This window comes from Muntiacus reevesi, chromosome 1 (assembly GCF_963930625.1).
Source record: "Muntiacus reevesi chromosome 1, mMunRee1.1, whole genome shotgun sequence".
Taxonomy (NCBI): Eukaryota; Metazoa; Chordata; class Mammalia; order Artiodactyla; family Cervidae; genus Muntiacus; species Muntiacus reevesi.
Window position 1 is genome coordinate 51278534 of NC_089249.1, and position 10867 is coordinate 51289400.

Sequence of the window (10867 nt, forward strand, 5' to 3'; positions counted from 1 at the left end):
AGAATGCTTTCCAAAATAGTTCTGCAGTTTAGTTAACTTACACAGCATTTTCTATGAGGAGGAAGGAGACTTTTCTCAATTCTGAGTGGTTAGGAAAATTTTTACTCTTAGGAAGAGAAAAATGTTACCCTGACACACACCGCAGCTTAAGTTTTTAAGAATTCAAGTGCTGACAGTTTTTAAGAGCTAGAAGATTGAACTGGAGAATACTATATTATGACTCACTTTTATTTTTTATTATGACTCACTTTTATTTTTTATTATGACTCACTTTTATTTTTCCAGCAGATTAGCTGCAAACTCTGAGTATATAGAATTGACAGAAAACTCAGTCTGTGAGATGCATATATGTTTGGAGTTTTTCTTAGTTTAAATAAAGCAACATATTTTATAAAGATTTATGTCAGTTTTTTTTTAAGTATCAACTCTGATGTACCCTTGGAGAATCACAACTATTGTTTTTTTCTTTTTGTTCTCAATTTAAGATTACATAAAAGTCACCTTTTTTGTTTCGTTTATGAGAATATATCATTTTAATCCCAAAGGTGTCTTAAATGGATATACATTAGCTGTTGAAGAAGTACTTTTGTGTAATGCAGAATAACAAGCTGCTGTTTCATGTCAAAGAAACATTTTACGGCACTTCTGCCTGAAGAGAGGTCTTGTGAATCACAGCAGTGAGAAAGATTGTTTCTGGAGTTGGCAAGTTGCTAGCTCTGGAAGGGTGAAGGGACAAGGTGCCAGTCTTTAACTTAGGTTTTCTTATGTGTAAAACATTAGCCCAATTTAATTTAAAGATTTATCAATTATTAAAAAATCAGTTCTCTTAGAACAAGAAGCTTCTGAGTATGATACATCTTATGTATTGAAACATGTGCTTGTTGATTTTAAGTGGCTTTCCATCAGGTGCCCCAGATGACTTCAGTAGGTCACATTCCAGGTCATTGATGTTTTATGCTTATTTTTACTTTTTTTTTTTGGTCACTTTTAATATACAATTCCTGTATATCCTTGCTTCTTTCCAAATGATTCAGAATACCTCTGTTTGATAGTTTGATAAGATATGTGGATAATCCTGGCTTCTTGCTGCTGGTGAAATTTCTTGTCTTTCTCATTGTCTCAGTGGGTGCTGTTTGAATACCAGCTGCCGGACTGCCCCTTGTGCTGGCTGTCTCGGCACCTGCGGTGTTCTCTGAGGCGGCAGTAGCAGCTGAACATGGTGCAGAGCTGAACAGCAGCGGTGCAGAGTTTTCTGTACTTGAATCTTGGCTCTACGTTGAGAAAGCAGCTTACCCTGGTAGAGTCAGTGTGTTATATGATGCATAGTTGCTGGTTTTGCAACTGTGATCTGGTGATTGTTCAACTAGCTTTTCTACCTGTAAATAGAAATTCCTGTTTGTGAATGTGTTTGTCTGCATAGGTTGGATTAACAAGAGGATTGTTTTTAAGGATAAGCAAAGTTGAAAGCATGTTCACTGTGGATCTTGGTGATTATTTTTCAAAGAGAATTTTATGCTTTCTTTTTAACTCTAAGCCTTATTACCATTGGTGATTACTTTTGAAGCAAAAGGTGCCTTAGGTCAGCAAACTTAATAATTCAAAGAGCTTTCAACCTGGACAATCACATATGAGTCTAGTTCCCATGAATATAGTTAAACAGTTATTATCCCCCTTTGCTAGACAGGGAAATGAAGCTCAGAGCTACTTCTGTTTGTCCAGGTTGCACTGAATTCAAGTCTTATGCTCCATCCTTTCATCTTTCCAGTATGCCTGTGCTAAATTGAAATGGAGAAGTCTTAATATAGTCAGTATATGTGTGATTTATTAACTCAATATGTAGAGTTGCCAGAAGGTCAGACTCATTCCTCTAAAATGTCTGTTTTTATGGACGCGGGAACATGTTTTCTAATCCTATTTTGTAGCCTCTTTAACTTCTTTCCTGTACATTTGAAGTGTCCTTACATGAAAGGCCAGCTGTGTATTAGTGTCTAATTTTACCAAAGAACAATCTTTCAGATAGTTTTCTGCCAATAGTGAATGTTCTATGAACTTATACAGTGTCTTATTTTATTTTATTTTTTAAGTATTTTAGACTGTTCTTCCCATTATATTTGTAAAATTCTTCCCATTTTATTTGTATATTTATTGTAAAAATTAAAAGCAAATATAAAAATGTCCAGTGTTTCTGCTACCAAAGAACTTTTAGTGAGCATCATCCTTTTTTTAAAAAAACAAAAAACAGTTCCTGTTTTCTTTAGCTTTAATTTAAAATACCATGCCATACCATACCAACTTGCTCAATTAAAGCAGGCTTTTCCTTCAGTGACATTGTTTTTTGTTTTTATTAGAATGATTATGTAACGACAAGGACTGGTTGAGAAGACTTAGCTAGACTTGAAAAATAAGAAGATTGAGGAAAAATTCAAATAATATGTTTTGTCACTGAGACATTGGGTGATTATTTCTAGTCCCTGTCTCCTCCTCGCTGTGTGTTAGGTGGTCATAGACTTACCTTGCCTCTTGAAAAGTATATCGTGTTGCTATTTCAGCTCAGTCTGTGTGACTTAGAAAAGGCAGGGGTAGATAATGAGATGTTCTTCTCCACACCATCTCTCAGACAGGAGTAGGTTGTTATTCTTCTATCTTACATACATTTTCTACACACTGCTGAAATTTTCGTTTGCAAAGAATTTACCTTTTGTGAAAATTCTAAAATATTACAATGGTACTGTTTTATGTAATAGTGATGTTAAATTTTTTTCTGAAATTAATTGGAAAGTTTGTCTTTCAGATGTGTCTGATATGTTATTTGTCATTTTATGTTTTCATATGTACAAGACAATTTGTTCTTTAGTTACCATGCCAAACCAGTCTAAATTCTTCACTTCTTACTGAGTTTGTTAAGGAGTACTATATTGATAGAATACCTGCCAGACTAAGCATGTGAATTCATGCCCACACATGGGTCCTCTGTTCAAAAGAGTTGCATGTTACGTTGATTAATGTGTTAGGGAACAAGGTTGAACAGAAGATCTAACCAATTAGAACTTTGGACTTTGTTTTAGCCAAAATTTCCATTACCTGAAACACAGCAAAAGATGCTAACGATAGCCTACTTTTGTCACTGGCAGTGTGGTGGCCATGGAAGTAAGTGACTCCGCTGTCTTAACTATTCCCTATTGTTACCTTGTAGGGGCTAAATAGCTACTACCCAGCTCTGACCCTGTATGAACTAGATCCTGCAGGCAAACCAGGAAAAAGCCAGGATGGTGAGAAGGCAGTTGAGTAGAACCTTAGGAGGCAAGTTCAAATTCAAGTTCAAAGTCCCTGCCTTCATTAATGTGTTCCTGTTGCTATTTTTATGATTTTCAGGGAGTGAAGCCAGCCAGTTTTGACAAAGTAGCAATTCCAGAAGTGAAGGAAATTATTGAAGGATGCATACGGCAAAACAAAGATGAAAGGTAAGTTGCCTCTTTTGACCTGGATATTGCTTAAACAAAAACTTCAAGTATAATATGCTCTGAATAGAACCCTCAGCCTAAGGTGTATGTAATACTTTACTTGTGCTTAGTTTCTCTGTTTATGTCATTTAATATCTTTGAAAGTGAACTTCTGTCCACTGGAGGTAGTATTCAGATTTAGTATACTGAAATATTATAAAAGTGTGATTTGATAGACTTTGAATAATCCAGAACCACCTTAAATGTAGCTGCTGCATTCTGTAAGGGCTACTTTATACCATCTACCTGATTTGTAAAACTCACTAGGTTCTATCCTGACACAGCAGATCTCTTCCTTAGCTGTTTACCAGTTGAATTCTAAAGATGAAGTAAAATTTTTGGCTCTTTAAAATCAACTCAGCTATGCAGGTATTGATTTACTGTTGCTATGCCAGAATTGAAGAAGAGCAAAATGTCAAAATTCCTTTGAGTAAGAAGAGACAACTTCACCCAGAGCTTGGGAGGAGATCTGGCTTAGTCATTATGCTAACAGAGGGCTTTTCTCAGAGGAGTGGCAAGTATCTGATCTGCCATATAGCTGATTCATCACCCGTTAGGCATGGCAAAGGTCCAGTGTCTGTTTTTGAAAAATAATCTACCTTCACCATCCCCCATCACCATCCACAGAAGAAAAAGTAGACCCACTAGTACAAAGTGTAAATTGAACATAATCTACCTCTTGAAAAATATGAGTGATCAGGTATTTCAGCCAAATTAAAGAATTCCATATCTTTTCTTCTCCAGTCTCATATTCTTTTCATAACTTTGTTATTTGGAAGAGCTTAAGATCTTGATCTTTAAAGCTTTTTAGTAGAAATTTAGTTTGGGTTTCTGTTTTTATATACACTGATTGAAAAAGAGACGCCTTAATCTCTTTAAGAACAAATAAAGGAATATTTGTCTCCAGTCATAGAATGTGGTACTCTTGTTTCTTGTCTTGATGGAACAGTTTACTAGATTACTGGTATTTTGAGAGCATTTATCTAGAGAAAACTGTTCCATAATCAGACTTCTGCTTGCCTAGTACACTAGGTGCTGAACCAAGAATTGAGAGGATTTATTGTGTAAAGAAAAATTGCTATATTAGAAGGTAATGTACTATAGAAATAAAAAGGTTTTTGAGTTTTGATTCCATGATTTATGACTTTTATAATTGAGCAAGATGGTCAGTCTCTCTGAGAATCCATCCATTTCCTGCTGATCAGGAAATGGTATCTCATTGGATACCAGAAATCAGATGAGATCATACATACAAGAATTTGGTTAACTATTAATATAAGCACTATATAAACACATTTAAAAGTATCACTTCCAGGGAGAGTAGCACTGACATATATATACTACCATGTGTGAAGTAGGTACCTAGGAGGAAGCTGCTGTGTGGCACAGGGAATTCAGCTGGGTTCTCTGTGATGACCTGGAGGGGTGGGAGGCTCAAGAGGGAAGGGGCCGTACGTGTACATACAGCTGGTTCACTTTGTTGTGCAGCAGAAACTAGCACAATGTTTTAAAGCAATTATACTCCAGTAATAAAAAGTATCACTTTCAGCCCTTATTCATAAATGAGATTGTTTTGATGTTCCATAACTTGAATAAAACTATAATCACTGCTTAAATGAAGCAGTGTAGAGATGAATTAGAAAATTCCTGTTCTTTTTTGCAGTCCTTTTTCATTATATTACATAACATACTTGAGAAGTATCTTTTAAATCTAATGGCATTTTGTTTTTTGTTTCTTTCCCTTCTCTTTTGAAGATACTCTATCAAAGACCTTTTGAACCATGCCTTCTTCCAGGAGGAAACAGGGGTACGGGTAGAATTAGCAGAAGAAGATGATGGAGAAAAGATAGCCATTAAATTATGGCTACGTATTGAAGATATTAAGAAACTAAAGGGGAAATACAAAGACAATGAAGCTATCGAGTTTTCCTTTGACTTGGAGAAAGATGTGCCAGAAGACGTTGCTCAAGAAATGGTAAATTAGCACCGATCAAGCCATATAAATTTTATGTTGATTTATGTACGTTAATACTGTTGATATACATTGATACTGTTGAGCAGAAAAGCAGTTTATGAAGCAGTGTGTATGACATATTCTATTGATATAAAATTCCATTAATGGTCCCAAGATTTATTCTTATTTTAGAAGACATGTATATGCATAGATATGTATAGTGATAGATGGATGAACAGGCAGGCAGATATACAGAGAAGGAATGAACTGGAGGACATTTTGAAGTCATTTTCAAAGTCTGTTGACTGACTTCTAATTAGTGTAACCTATTTAGTTAGAATGAAAAATTGTTTCTACATACTGATACATTAGCCTTTGGTCAGTCATCTGGGTAATAAACCCAATAATCAGTTCACACATTGTTTTTACTTTAAAGGAAATTTTCAGGATCGCTCGTTAGTAGGCAGCTTTTGGCCAGTCGTTTTCAAGGAAACACTTTGCCAAGCTTAGGCTTTTCATGGTGCCTTTTTTTTTTTTTTTTCCTTTCAAGTATTGCACATGGTCTTTTTATTTCATGGTGCCTTAATAGCCATTTACTGTGCAGAGATGGAGACAGTCTCTGCCCAAATGTGTCAGAGCCATTCAGTACTTACATTTGAGAAGGGTTCAACATGAGAGAGGTACTTATTTTTAACTGTCAGGTTTTTATATTATTTGAGTTTTTATTTTTAACCTTTACATATTTACCACAGTTGTTTTGTTTGGTTAAGTGGTTGTCTAGTGAAAAGACAGTAAAGCATCGGCCCACAGTGTGGGAGACCTGGGTTCGATCCCTGTAATAGGAAGATCCCCTGGAGAAGGAAATGGCAACCCACTCTTGTGGGTACTCTTGCCTAGAAAATTCCATGGATGGAGGAGCCTGGTGGGCTACTTTACTTTTCTTTTCTTTCTTTCTAGTGAAGAGAAGTAAAAGCAACACAGGTTCATATTGATGGTTACATGTGAGTGGGAAATTGAGTATAATAAAATAAGCCTTTTGGTTTTACCACTTGGATGCTTAGGTTCCCTATTGATTTGTTATAATTAGTGAAAGTACATGTACTTCATGAGTTCGTATAAAGATAATAGCATCCACCCCATGAGTATCTGCAAAAATGGTGGGCAAGTGCATAGTGCAGACCAGTAGTTTCACTGTTTGGTTAAGGTCAGTCCTCAGACAGTTCTTTCTTCCTCTCCTTCTCTGTTTTTCTTTCCCCAAAGACTATTTTTTGTGTTTGGTTTGTTTTCTTTCGCTATCCTGCTGTTTCCTGATGTACCCTTTCATCCTGTAGGTAGATTCTGGATATGTCTGTGAAGGTGACCACAAGACCATGGCAAAAGCCATCAAAGATAGAGTATCGTTAATTAAGAGAAAACGAGAACAGCGTCAGCTAGTGCGGGAGGAGCAAGAAAAAAGGAAGCAGGAGGAGAGCAGCCTCAAGCAGCAGGTGGAGCAGCAGCCCAGCACCTCCCAGGCCGGAGTCCAGCAGCCCCCCGCCACCAGCACTGGCGGACCCGCTGCCTCTGCTGTGTCTGCATCCGTCTCCACGCAGGTAGAGCCAGAAGAGCCTGAGGCCGACCAGCACCAGCAGCTGCAGTACCAGCAGCCTGGTGTGTCCGTGATATGTGAGTATCAGGGGCCCAGTGAGGTTGCTAAGCACGCTCTTAACTGATGCTCTGTCTTCCTGGTCATCATTTTTCACTGGCCTCTCGGTTTTGAATTGTGAATCTAACATATAAATAAGAGGCTTGAAATGTTTGCTGTCTCCTTTTCCTTTTGGTTTTTACGTTCACAGCTAATAGCATAGAAGAATGGGAAAGTGAGGAAATGGGATTAGGATGTGAGAAATTCTGCAGGTTCCAGCATCTTGGATGTTCTATTTGTAGATTCCTACCTTTTACAGTTTCTTAAATTAATAGTGAAATGTGACAAGTTTATCTTAGCTACTTAATATTGAACCTGTTAATCTGGTTCAGCTCTTTTAGCAAAGCTGAATAACATATAAGCTAGAAATTAATGAGGCCACTAGTTACTAATTGAGCCATCTTAATAGAGCCCACTGGTCTCCATGGTTAAGACTTTGGAAGCTGTGTCAAACTTCAGGCCTATTAACAACTTTCTGTTTTATTCCCCCTTGTTCATTGGGTGGTAAATTCAGTGATGGCCCGGGGATTTTTTTTTTTTTTTAAGATGAAACTTTTCTGTATGGATTCGTCAGTTAAACATAGAAATCTACTTAGTAAAACTAGTCATTCTTTATTTAGTTCAGATCTGTGCAAAGATAAGACCAATTAACTCTAAAATCAGGGATTTGTGATGGGAAAATATGAATCTCCTTTTCATGATTTGTCTCTCTGTCTTGTATTTTGGCAACTTCTCCTTCAGCTGATGGGACAGTTGACAGTGGTCAAGGGTCTTCTGTCTTCACGGAATCTCGAGTGAGCAGCCAACAGACAGTTTCATACGGGTCCCAGCATGAGCAGGCACCTTCCACTGGCGCCCCCCCAGGGCACACAGCATCTGTTGTCCAAGCGCAGGCTCAGCCCCATGCAGTATATCCACCCTCAAGTTTGGTGAGTAACTGTGCAAGAGCGCGCACGCCTGTAACTTGCTCAGGGCATACTCTGTCACTGAATGAGTGACAGCACGAGTCCAGAGTGAAAAGTGCAAGTGGTGCCTTTCCAGAGGAGGCAGGTTGTTTATTATAGTCAGAGTGATTCAGGCAGGGTGGGGTACATGCATTACTCTGTGAAGACACTGTTCACAGGATTTAAACTCATCATCATTTGATTAAAGATAATGCTCTTTAGCACTTTAAAGTTGAAACTGTTCAAAGCAGTCTAAGTTAGACATACAAATGGTTTGGGAGTGGGGGGCAAGGAGAGTTTTTAAGAAGTTACTTGAAAGAATTACTAAACATTTTCTGTAAGACATCTTATTGTATAAAACACAGGTAAGACCTTCAAACCATTATAGAATGCTGCATGTGAGTACACCAGAGAAAAGGAATGACCATTTAATTTAGCGCTTGTGTTTAATCATCAGTTGCTATGCGTGTTCTTGCCTTAAAGTCTGTGTTGGACACAAGTTCTTTCCCCAGTATATGTTCATTTGCTTCTTCCCTTTATTTTGGTATCTGTCTTATGACTGATTTATTTTCAGATTCAATTTGTAGCAATTATATCCTGATGTATATATTGTACATTTGTACCTATGCGTATATACACATACACACACATATTATCACCCATGTTTTACATTAGCCACTCTTGCTTCTCATACAGAGAATGTTCAAATAGACCAGTAGATAATACCCTATTTCTTTGGTCAACCTTCCATGAAGTCTTCAGAAGTGAACAAGATGCATCTTCTGCCTCAGGACGGAATTGAGAATAACTGGTCACTACAGTGCTCTTGTTTAGTGAGATCTTTAGGCAGATAGCTTGCCCCTCTGTCTCAGAAACTTTGAATTTGTGGAACTCTTGTTCTTCATTGAATGAAACCCTTTCTCTGGTAAGAAAATACTTCTGCTTGTTCTGGTCTCTTATCCTACAGCTTGGAATAAAAGATGTTTGCTTGTTTTAGAGTCCATTAGTTAGTTCTGCATTGGCTACATGTTAAGATAAATGGCCACAGTAACAGAAAGAAAACTTCCGGTGTAATAGCAATCTACTTCTCTGACCTTTAAAATAAGTAGGTAGGGTAGAAGAGCTTTATACAGACTATACAGGTGTATTTCTGTGATGTAACAAATATTATTTGTCAGCATTTCTTATCAGTTTCTACTCTTGTTGATTTCTTCTGGATCATCATAACTATAGATTTCTTAAAAACTTTTTAATCTCTTGGCTTCCCACATCACAGGATATGAACTTTGGGTCTCTCTTTTAGAAATGGAAAAGGACTGACCATTTATGAAGATGTTAAATATTTGAGCCACAGATACAGCTATATTTATTAATGTTCTAAAAGCATACGATTAATTAAATGAAATGAAAAAAAGCAGATATTCTTGCCTTTTAATGATAATATTCTATGGAAGTATCATGAAGAATTACTAAACATTGAGGATTTTTCAAAGCTTTTATAATCAGTCCTTTCTAATTCTAGAAAGTATTTACCATGGCTTGCAATAGCATATCAATTACAAGTAAAATTAAAAAATACAAGAGAAGCAAGAGTGGGGAAAAAATGTAATTAATTACACAGTTCACAGTTTCTAAAAGGAAACAACAGACATGCTCAGGACAGCCTTAGAGCTTTAGATTTGCTGCTTTGTGGCTATATTGAGACCTTTATATTAATATGCTTTAAACTTTTAAACCAAAGTCAACTTTGTTGTGGCTGAAAAAAATTTAACGTTATTCTTTAGAGATTCACAGTTTAGATATTTTTCCATTGACTACTTTAGTAAAAATACAGAATATTTCCTGTATCTACTATGAATTATGTCTAGAAAACTAATGCTTTTCCTGGAATATGACTTTTGGCTTTATAGACAAAGATAGGCAAATGTGATAAACTATTCTATCAGCCAACAACTTTTTGTTTACTGCCTTCTAAAATAGGATTGAGAAATCCTGTATGTCTGAGGTTCCCAGAGCTCCAGAAGAGCAATTCAATCTTAAGATATTCTGTATCTTATAATGTGCATTAAACTGATAGAATTTATTAACAAGTTTGCAGAGACTACAAGCCAGTATTCATCGTTTTCCCAGTCTGCTTTGCTGCCTCAGTCGGTCATTCTTATTCATACACTCATAACAGTTAATGTTATTTCAGAATGTTTAGGAAGGTACTTGATCATTATTTTGGTGGTTAATTTTTAAAAACCTGCACTTGACCAACAGTGTAGAGAGAATAGCATGGTCTGCCAAGTGCGCTTTGTGGAGTTCTGTCTCCTCAGAAAAGGACTTCGTGGAGTGGGGGGAGGATGGAGCATTTCCTTATGTCAGCTGTGCCCTGTCACCATTGTACATTTTGTTTTGTTTTCAGAGTGCTGTGTTTTTCACGTGTGTGTTTGTTTTCTGTTTAGCCTCGTCGTGGCCGTAGCATGTCGGTTTGTGTCCCCCATCTTCCTGCTGTCCCCTCTCTGTCCCGCATCTCTCCCAGTGCTCCTTCCACCCCACCACCAGTGCTGTCCGCACCTCTTTCTCCTTCCCTCCTCCGGACTGCCCCCGAGGAAACTTTTGCCGAAAAGCTTTCTAAAGCATTGGAGAGGGTCCTGCCTATGTACTCTGCCTCTCAGCGCAAGTGCCGACGCTCCAGCCTGCCTTCCCTCTTTGTCAGTGCTGTATGTAACACCAACTTCCTGACAGATGAGCATTTATCACCAATGAATACATCCAGGCATCAGGAGTTGTAATAATGATT

The 10867-nt window shown here is 37.4% G+C and overlaps 1 protein-coding gene across 7 annotated transcripts in view; it reads left to right on the forward strand.

Moving 5' to 3' along the window:
* Nucleotides 1-10867, forward strand: part of WNK1 (WNK lysine deficient protein kinase 1) — a 127072-nt gene that overhangs the window by 78110 nt on the left and 38095 nt on the right. For all 7 annotated transcript variants that reach the window (XM_065942954.1, XM_065942962.1, XM_065942979.1 and 4 more), the window contains exons 5-8: nucleotides 3373-3461; nucleotides 5256-5475; nucleotides 6786-7119; nucleotides 7880-8067. In XM_065942954.1, the coding sequence (XP_065799026.1) occupies nucleotides 3373-3461; nucleotides 5256-5475; nucleotides 6786-7119; nucleotides 7880-8067 (831 nt within the window). The remainder of the gene's footprint in view (nucleotides 1-3372; nucleotides 3462-5255; nucleotides 5476-6785; nucleotides 7120-7879; nucleotides 8068-10867) is intronic.